General features: G+C 55.8%; 1 protein-coding gene across 2 annotated transcripts; it reads left to right on the top strand.

The window, feature by feature from the left end:
- The first annotated feature begins 399 nt into the window (after window positions 1–399).
- Window positions 400–8508, top strand: COMMD4 (COMM domain containing 4). 2 transcript variants are annotated; one of them, XM_065412609.1, is made up of 8 exons: window positions 400–482; window positions 2058–2129; window positions 2795–2860; window positions 3829–3868; window positions 5785–5904; window positions 6459–6539; window positions 7339–7515; window positions 7791–8508. In XM_065412609.1, the coding sequence occupies exons 1-8, from the start codon at window positions 480–482 to the stop codon at window positions 7829–7831; spliced, it is 600 nt and encodes a 199-aa protein (XP_065268681.1). In that variant the 5' UTR covers window positions 400–479; the 3' UTR covers window positions 7832–8508. The 2 variants fall into 2 exon arrangements, with proteins under 2 accessions (XP_065268681.1, XP_065268680.1); XM_065412608.1 differs by lacking the exons at window positions 400–482; window positions 2058–2129; window positions 2795–2860; window positions 3829–3868 and having other exon boundaries at window positions 5553–5904.
- Window positions 8509–9717: the final 1209 nt, after the last annotated feature.

Genomic DNA, 9717 nt, shown 5'->3' with positions numbered 1-9717 from the left:
TTTTTAAAAAACTCATGATTTTTGGATGCAGTGTTATTCGAGCCGTGTTGGTCCCACGATGTTAGCGAGACAAGGTGGGGGAGGTGATCGCTTTTATTGGACCAGCTTCTGTTGGTGAGAGAGACACGCGTACACAGCCTGGCCCGAAGAAGAGCTCGGTGTGGCTCGGAAGCTCGTCTGTCCCACCAACAGAAGCTGGCCCCATAACAGACATCGCCTCCCCCACCTTGTCTCAGGACTTGGTAACAGCCTGGCAGCTGCCGCCGACTGACCCTCAGTCTGTGCAATAAGCCAGCAGGCTCCATGGCTGAAGCGTCACTAAATCTGCGGTCAGCTGACTCAGCTCAGAGCGCGGCTGACAGGCTGCAGCGTAGGGAAGTCTGTGGTCAGCTGACTGCGCTCCGAGATCAGCTGATGGGTTCCAGCTCTCCTGTGGTTGAGGGGTCGCCTGCCAGGCGTTGCAGGGACAGCAGGAAACCATGGTGAGCGCAGGCGCTGTGCATGGCTGGGGGGTGTTAGTGCTTTGCTGGGATTTGGGGGCCTGGGGCGATGCAGAGCTGTGTCCCCGGGGCAGCAGGGACTCTGGGTAACAGCTGGAGCCATGCCTGAGGACTCCCCGTTGCTAGCCCAGTGCTTGGGATTAGCCAGGCCAGTGTCACCAGCTGCCTAACACGTGCATCGGGGTGGGGGTTGGGTTAAATATTGTGAAGGGTCTGGCTTAAAAAGTGCTCCCTCCCTCCAGTGACCTGAGATCAGTGGGGGCCCGGGAAGGAGCTGGAGCAAATAGAAAGAGCTGCCCCTTTGCACAGTAGGTAATTGGCACGGGGAACCCACAGTGGCAGCCCTTTGAGTTCTAATACCTCTCCTAGTTAAGTGTGCTCAGGATAAATGAATCTCATGCTTCAGGATGCAGGCCAGTAGCCTGCAGGGGTCAGGAAGGAAACGCTGCCTTCCCTGCCTCACCCCCACCCCCCAAAGTGCTGGATTGCAGGATGGGGCAAGTGAAAACGCCTTGTAATGCATCTTTCCTCTGAAGCAGCCAGCTCTGGCCAGGGCTGGGGGCAGGATGCCGGACGTGATGGGCTGTTGCTGTAGCAGCACCTGTGTTTCTAAAGCAGGGAGTAATAAAGGCATCAGCACTGGATGTGCAGGGGAACAAGTGGGCATGGAAAGGATAATTTCAGAGCCATGATAATGTTAAACACCCGGGGAGTGGGGAATCAGTTGTCCTCCTCCCCTTGACCCAGACATCTGCCCCCTGCTCTGAGAGGCTTATGCCTGGTTCTGTAGCCTGTGGACCTGTATACATGAGACGCCAGAGACTTGTCCCCTTGCTCTCGCTGTGTAACTGCAGCCGGTATAAAGCAGCTGCTCCAGGATGCAGGCTCATGGTCTGTACCAGCATTTGCTGGGTTAAACTGCTGAAGCCGCAGCTTAACTGGTAGCTATTAGGAACAGGAAGGGGCCATCTGCCCTGCCCCACCTTCACCCCACCCCTTCATCAGACTGATCCCTCTGGGCACACCCCAGCCCCGTCCATCTCTTTCCTTCTCCCGGGATGAGTGTCTCTCTTTCAGACTCTGGGCCCAGTTCAGCCTGGGGCCATTGAATTCAGGGCACTTGCATCCCCTCGTGTCAGGGCTGAGCTTGGCCAGCTGTGTCCAGTCGTTCTCCCCAGGAGCTTGCTCCAAAAGCTGATGACCTCCGTGCATGGAGCCGCTGTGCCTGAGTTTGCAGGGGCATTATACAGTGGGGACCCAGGGCCTGGGGGGGAGAGTTATTTGTACAGCTCCGGATCGACCCAGCTGCCGTCCGACTCTGCAGCAGGCTCAGCCAGAGCAGAGACCGGAGATGAGGGCAGCCAAGTACCCAGAGAGGAGAGAAATCTAGGGACGGCTTTTCTGGTGCAGTGAGGGCAGGGCAGCAATAACGGGGGGAAATGAGGGTTCCCCTGCTCTGGCAAGAATAGCTGGGCTGCCCTGCAAAGGACACTCTGCCGCTGACGTCCCCTGGCCCAAAGGCCGCCTGGGTCCTAATTGCCCCCGATCTCCTTCCAGAGGTTCCGGTTCTGCGGAGACTTGGACTGTCCTGACTGGGTCCTGGCCGAAATCAGCACCTTGGCTAAAATAGTTAAGTGGAAGCTTTCTCTTTCTCTGTTTTCTTCTGGAGCTTACCCGGTGCCCTGCACCCTGGGGTCTGAGCAATTTTTGCTCTTAAACCCCCCCCAGAGATGGTATCGGGTGCTGTGAAACCAGACAATCAGCACGAAGCCTTGGCCGTCGAGAGGGGTATCGACGGCCTGGGGGAGCAATGGGAATATCTGAGTGATGCATCCTGATCTGAGCTCTGGGACTCGGGGTATCTGGTGAAGGGGAAGAGCTCAGGTCCCTGAGCAACCAGCATGAACTCTGTGCCTGTCTCTGGCTGACTGGGCTTCCCTAAGAGAGCAGGGAGAGGCTCGGGAGGTACGTAGAACAGGCTTTGATTGAGGGCTTGAGCAATACACTCAGTGGAGCACAAGAGTTGGCTGGGGCTTTAGCCTGACCGTTGCATCCAAAACTCAGGGAGTCTCTTTGTGGAATCCAAACCATGATGTTCCCCAAAGTGGCAGAGAAGTGAGTTTTTAAACAACCCAAACCAGTGGCTGTTTGGCTGGGGCAGGGCAAGGTTGAAATGGGTCCCCCTGATGTGGCAGAGAGCGTGTGTTTTGAGGGGAGCTCAGACTCCTGCCAGGCAGTGCCTGCCGGGCCCAGCGCTGCCGTGGGGTTTTATTTTCTTGCGCTCTCCTTTCCAGTCCTCGGTGAAGCTGAAGCTCATCTGTGGCCAGGTGCTCAAGGACCTGCAGGGAGAGGGGATTGATGTAAGTGAAGGGCGTTCTTCTCCCACGTTCAGCCCCACTGAGCAGGGATCCAGCAATCAATCGCAGAGACTCAAGTCTCCCCTCCCCCTGGCTGAGTGGTGTGGGCCATGTCGAGCTGGCCAGCCTCAGGGCAGGCAGTGCGGTGGAGTGGGGGTGGGAGGGATCAGATTGGGAGTCAGGACACCTGGGTTTTATTCCCAGCTCTGCCACTGATCTTGGGCAGGGTGCCTAAAGCCTGTGTCCCTATCTGTAAAATAAGGCCAGTGACACTCCCCCATCGGGGAGATTTGCTGGTGGAAAGGGCCGTACGGCTGCTAAGTACTTACTAGTAAGTATTAGTGTCTGTTTCTCTAAGGGTACTGTGTGGTCTGCTTCACCTCATCCACCCCTTGGCCCTGCCATCGCTAGGGGAATGGCCGGTGGTTGACAACACGGATTCCCTTGAGGTCTCCCAGCAAGGGGGTTTGGCCGCTTGGGGACATGGGGCTGAGCCATTTGTAACACCCATCACAGACAGCAGCTGACCCGCTGTTTGGATTGTGGAGGTTCCCTGTAGGACATGCCTGGAGCACTAGTGGCCAGTGGGAACGGCCCATCCTGTACCCCCCCATTGTGAAGGCAGCTTGGGCTAGTGGGAGCCAGGAACCCAGGAGTCCTAGTTCCCGATCACCCATGTGACCTTGGGCAGGTTACTTAGGCTAAATCCAGCAGCTTCTAATAATTTGGGTCCCCCCTTGAGACACCTCAGCCCCGTTACTCAGAAGTGCTGAGCCCCCACTGCTCCTATTGACTCCAAGTGCACCCGAAACCAGACGCCCCTTGTGGAAGTGTTGGCCTTACCCTGGCTCTGCTTGCCCCAGGGGGGATCTGCTCAGCGAGGGCTCAGTGATCATTCTGCACCGTGCCGTGTGCTCCGGGAGCAGGCTCCCCTGGGGCTGATGGACCTGGGTGTTGCTCTTCTCTTGCAGTATGAAAAGATCCTGAAGCTAACGTCGGATGCCAAGTTTGGTGAGTGTTGTTCCTTTCCAGAGCCGTTGGGTGTCCGTAGCCTGGGCTCCTCTAGTGCTGTCCGTGAGGCCATCACAGTGGATTTGGCTCTTTGCCTCATCCACCTTCCAAGGAGCTTTGCTGGCTTCATTACTAGAACTGACATTCCTCTGTCTGTGCTTACGGCAGGGAGGCTGTGGCAAGCCGGTGGCTTTGGGATGCTAGGCCAGGCTTTGTCTGACTCTTACCTCCCCTCCGGCCCATTCCACACCCCAGTGCCCTGGCCTGAGAACATTTTACCTGCAGCGTTTATGGGCGCCAGGCTCGGCTTTGTTAGCCACATTGCCTGAAAAGTGTCGCTGGCTGGGGTCACGAGTGGAGAGGCACGTCCTGAAGCAGTGAAGGCCTGAAGAGTTAATGCACAGCCATTGGAAACCAACCGCACGCTCTGCTCATGAGCAAGCACAGGAGCCCTGCTAATCTCCCAGGGTCCTTGCCCCTGTTCCGTTTGGGGGAGATGCTGCTAATCGGCAGCCTGATGAGTTCCCCCTTCTTACCCCAAACACTGCCCTGGCTTTATATTTTTGGGTGGTTCTGGGCCTTGTGTCGGGGGGGGGGGGGAACACCATTTCTCGAGTGTGTGGAAGTGCCCCTGGCCTGGTGGTTGTGGTGATCACAGTAGCAATCAAAACTTCCCAGGCGCTGCCCAAACAGCTGAACAGCCCCTGTCCCTGTCCTGCAGAACTTGCTGTCTTACTGTGGCGATGGGGAGGGGAGGGGAGGGGAGGGGTCCCAGGAACTCAGCCAGGTTAGTGTCACAAAGAGAAGGTTAAGGGGTGACTCGATGGGAGCCTGTAAGTACCTACACGGGGAACAAACAGCTGATAATGGGCTCTTCAGTCTAGCAGACTAACGTCTAACATGAGCCAATGGCTGGAAGTTGAAGCTAGACAAACTCAGAGTGGAAATAAGGTGTTTTAACAGGGTCATTAACCGATGGAACAACTGCCCAAGTGCTCTCCATCACTGGCAATTTCTAAATCCAGATCTGCTCTGGTTCAAACAGACATTAATTCAGGGGTGCCCAATGGGCTGTGTTACACAGGTCAGACTGGACAATCGAGGCCAGATGGGACCATGATGTAAGCTGTGAAATGTCTGGTTTGGTTTTTATGAATGATCTAACCCCGGCTGAGTTGCTGTGCTGTGGCTTGGCCCTGTCCTACCGCCACTGGCCTGGTTATTGTGCAGTGTTAACCTTAGGCTTTGGCTGTACGAATGGTTAGTTTCAGCAAGCCAGGGTGTAAATCTGCCACGCGCTAGGTGGCCGGGTGCACCCTGCTCCACACCCCGAGTTCTGCAGTGCGCCTGGAAGCTGCCCTGCTTGGAAACAGTCGGGGAAAGTGCCCTAGGGAGCTGTTAGTCCGCGGCAGCAGGGTCCTCACGGACAGTGCGCAGCTCGCTAGGGCAGGGTAGCTTTACACCCCAGCTTGCCACGAGCTACGTGTTCGCTTGTACAGGTCCTTGGCCATTATTAGTATTTGGATCCCTAGCATCAATTGATTCTAGTTAGACTTAACCCCTGCCTGTCCCAGGCTTGTTTAAATCCTAACCTGTTTTGAGCCCTGCCGGTTGCATTGACTCCCCTTCCCCAACACACACATAGTCCCCTGCCCATCACTGCTTCTTACCCAGGTTGGTGACAATGAGCCCAGCTCTTTCTGCCTGTTTCCCTGCTGCCCCTCGTGGCCCAGTGCGAGGTGGCGTCTGTCCGTGCACCCTCTCTAGTCTCTTGCAGATGATGAACTGCAAAGGACAGGCCACGTCAAGGGCTGTTGGATCCTACGTCAATTGTATGGGTCTGTCAAAGCTGCCTCCCTGCAGGGAAGAGCCCTGCTGCCATACAGAGTCCCAAAGGTTTCTCCTCCTCTCTCCAGAGTCCGGGGATGTGAAGGCCACTATTGCTGTGCTCAGCTTCATCCTCTCCAGTGCAGCCAAACACAGCGTAGACAGCGACTCTCTGTCCAGCGAGCTGCAACAGCTGGGGCTGCCCAAAGGTAGGGGAAGTGCCAGGGGATGGGTCCCTCGGAGAGGGCTGCAGCGCACTGGGGAGCCTTGGGATCAGTAGCAGCAGCCCGACTGTCTTGTGCGACGTCAGCCAGAGGAGGGCGCTGGGGAGCGGAGCAGAGTCTGTCTACCCCATGCACTAGGCTGTAACCCTGGATAACTGTATCCTTCCACCCTTGCTCCAGCACTGTGTGGAGTTCAGTACGTTGGCTCTCTGGGGGAGGAGGCGATCGCTGCTGGGTTGCGTGTCTCCCGCATTCTCCCATCAGCGAGAAGTTAGAACTCGCTGTGTCAACCAGCAGGAAAGACTTCAGAGCAGTAGCTGGGCCATCTTCTGACTGAAATGCCCTATGGTACCATCGTCCCCCCGTTATCCCACGTGTGCCCCAGTGTCAGCATCCTGCTAGAGTCCCCCTGCTAAACAGCCCAGCTCAGCAGTTTGCAGCCAGGGTCCCTTCTGAGCTTGTTGGAACCAAAGTCGCGTTGTGCAGGGACCCATCTGATGCTCATTGGTGGGTGGTTTCTTGGTCTCCTTGTTTTGTAGAACATGCCACAGGATTGTGCCGGTCCTATGAGGAGAAACAGAGCCCCCTGCAGGACAGCCTGAGGACACGCAGCCTGAGATGTAAGTGTTCTCCCTCTGGCTGTGCAAACCTGACACTGCTCCAGGCAGCGGATGGGAGATGCCCCTTCAGCAGGGGTACAGGCTGGCACCCACTGCCCCCACCCCTCTAGCTCTTCCCCTGTGTCCATGGAGGGAAGTTCAATAGGACTTTCCCAGCCATTCTCCTCTGGGACTTCCTGGGAAGAACTTGCTCCTGAGGACTGTGGGATAGGATCAGAGTTTGCTGAGGGCAGATGGGTTTTCAGCAGCAACCGAGGGGATGACCAGGAGCTGGGACCAGAACCCTGTTGTCTGACCCCCTTGGGCTGTGACCTTGTCAGCCCGACAGGTTAGGATCTGGTCAGGTTAGTTCACCTCCGGGACAATCCAAGTGCAGCAGGGAGTGGTGCAGGTGATGCACTAGGTGGTGCACTGCCTTCTGCGTTATCTTTCTTGGCCATAAAGAGAGACAGAGCTGAGGCGGTGCTAACCGCTTGGACTCATGGGAATCTTTGCAACGAGGGGTGTTAGCTGCGTTATCCCAGCCACACCCCATCTCGGAGGGCTCCACTCCACGGACCTAAACTCCCTTGTTATTTCAACTGGAGACATTTCCTTCCTGTAATGTCTTACATTGTCGCTGTGGGCTGGTAAGACAGTTGCTGTGTTGCACACACCAGAGGTGGCTGCATTTCAGGGGTGGGTGGAGCCGCTTAATGCTTTTGAAAAATGCTTCCTAAATCCATATCGCCAGCTTCTGCATAGAGAGTGTTTTACACTGACAGTGCAAACCTGAGACTGGCTCTGCCTCTGTCCTCAGTGAACCGTCTGGACTCTGTGTCCTGGAGGGTGGATCACACGCTCAGCTCCAGCGAGCTCCAGCCGGTCTATGAGCCCCTTGTGCACCTGAAGTTCACCGTGCGAAACGGAGACCGAGGCGTGACGGAGCCCTTTGCCATGACCGTGTCGGCAGAGAAGTTCCGGGTCTTACTGGCAGGTGAGTAGATGACAGACGGGCAACTTGGAATCGCTCGCCTCGTCCCCGCCCTGCCAGCTGGTGCTTCCTCTCCTGTGTCCCCACTGCTCTCCCTACTGGCCGGGGCAGAGATCGGCTGTCTCCATGTCGTGTCATTTCTCTGTTCCTGCTCACAGCGCAGAGGTTATTCTCTGCCCTGCTGTGACTGGTGAATTGGGAACTGGCTGCAGCGCCCCTGCTGAGATCCAGGTCACTCTGCCCCCATTGGCTGTTTGCGTCTCCTCTTCCACTTTCAGAGCTGAGACAGGCCCACGCCATGATGAAAACTCTCAGCTGAGGAGCCGGGAGGACGGCAGCGAGCGTGGAAGGAGCCGGCTGATTGCTCTGCAGCTCGTCGGAGAGGCTGGTGGGTGCGGTTCCTCCGCTGGGGAAGCCCCTCGCTGCACACAGCCGCAGACACCGCCTGGGCAGAGGTTGGACTGGGATCTCCTCCCTTCTCAGACCCCTGCAGCTGAAACTGATGACTGCTCTTCCCACTCTTCCTGGCTACTGCCCCCCCGCCCAGCTCTCTTGCTGTGGAGCCTCCTGCCCGCCCCTCCTCCATCCTGCCCACAAGCCCTTGTGCTTCCAGGAGCCCCACCCCAGGATCCGTCCCCAGAGCAATGGTGGATGGGAGCTTGGTGGCTTCTGCATCTGCTAACGAGATCTCCACCTCAAGACCAGCTTCAGCTCGGAGTTCCCATAACAAAGGCATCCAAACCCATGGGCCGTGCCGCCGTGTAACAAACACGCCTCCGGAGAATACCCAGGCCTGCCGGCTGGAGGCTACTTTAACAGTGAAAGACCCTGAAATCCCCTGCCCAGCCCTTTGTTGGTGGCTCTGTTCCTGAACAGCTGCAGGGAGCTGATCTGCCCTTTTGCTTCTGCTTGAATTGTCTCCTGTGACTACTCCAGGGCAGGCGCTTGGTCTCCTCTGGAGACTAGCGCGCTGCAGCCCAGCAAATGCTGCGGCTAGGCCAGATCCACATCACCCGTTGACTGAACTCCTGCAGCAATCCAGGATGCCTGTGGCTGGGGCGACTCTGCCAGTCGTACATAAGAGGTTGGAAAGTTTCATCAGCCGAAGCACGATGGAGCGTTCTCTAGTCCCTTCTTGCTCCCCCGCATCCCTCCCCTTAAAAGCACTTTGCCTCTGTTCTTTCCACTTCCTTTAAAGGAGCCCCTTACCTGGGAGACAAATGCAGCTTGTCTGTCTTTCCTTCCCCCCATGCTCCTTCCACCTTTTCCAGGGCAGCTCAGTGCATGGAATAAAGGATCAGCAGGAACGTGCGTCTGTGAATTTCTCCATGCGTTTCCGGTTGGCCTTGGCACATGAAGCCAGTTATTTGTAATGTTTCCTATTTTGCCAGTGGGATCCAATAAAGCCACGAGGAGCGGTTTTAATTTGCATTGCTGCCTCCCTTGTCACCCCTGCAGCCTCATTTCTGACACCCTCAGACCGGGAGCAGAGATGTGTCTTTAAATAACTGGAGTAAATCTTTCGTATTTGAAAGGAGGGATTGATGCCACAGGCAAAATTCATCATACCAGCAGGTGCTCTATAACCTATTCCCACCCCCTGCAGCTCTGTCAATGTCTCTCCATCCCACATACACCCTTCCTGCTCCTTCAGTCCTGACCTCTGCAGAAACCAGAGCCAGGATAGGCAAAGTCCGTAAACTATTCGCTCACCCCAGCCTTGTCTTGTAACAACCCTGGCTAGTCCAGCCCTTGCCCCAGGCACAGCTCTGGTAACAGCCATCGAGGGACCAGTTGGGTTTTGCTAACTTCATTTAAGCTGTGCTCAGTTTAGATTGGCCCCTGCCACTGGTGCCCTGTTGTGCTAACCCCCTTTCCCGGCTATAGCTCAGGGCTCTGATTTACAGGAACTTCACAGCTTGGGGATGATGCAGTTGCTCCTTTAGAGCAAAGCCAGCACAGCCCGAAGGCAGTGAAGTGGGAAACCATTTTAACTGCAGACTCCGAAATAATTTGGTAAATTGCTGCTAAACAGCAAAAGACCAGGGCAGCCCTGTATTTTTAAGAACAAGGCTGTGCTCCATTGAATTGAAAGGCAATACAATTAAAATGGTACAAACAATAGTTTAATAATAATACCTAACTCTTCTATCACACTTTCAGAAGTAAATCTCAACACACTTTAAAAAGGTGGTCAGTATCATT

Source organism: Emys orbicularis, chromosome 10, assembly GCF_028017835.1.
Source record: "Emys orbicularis isolate rEmyOrb1 chromosome 10, rEmyOrb1.hap1, whole genome shotgun sequence".
NCBI classification, from domain to species: Eukaryota; Metazoa; Chordata; order Testudines; family Emydidae; genus Emys; species Emys orbicularis.
This window is presented reverse-complemented; position numbering and strand designations above follow the sequence as displayed.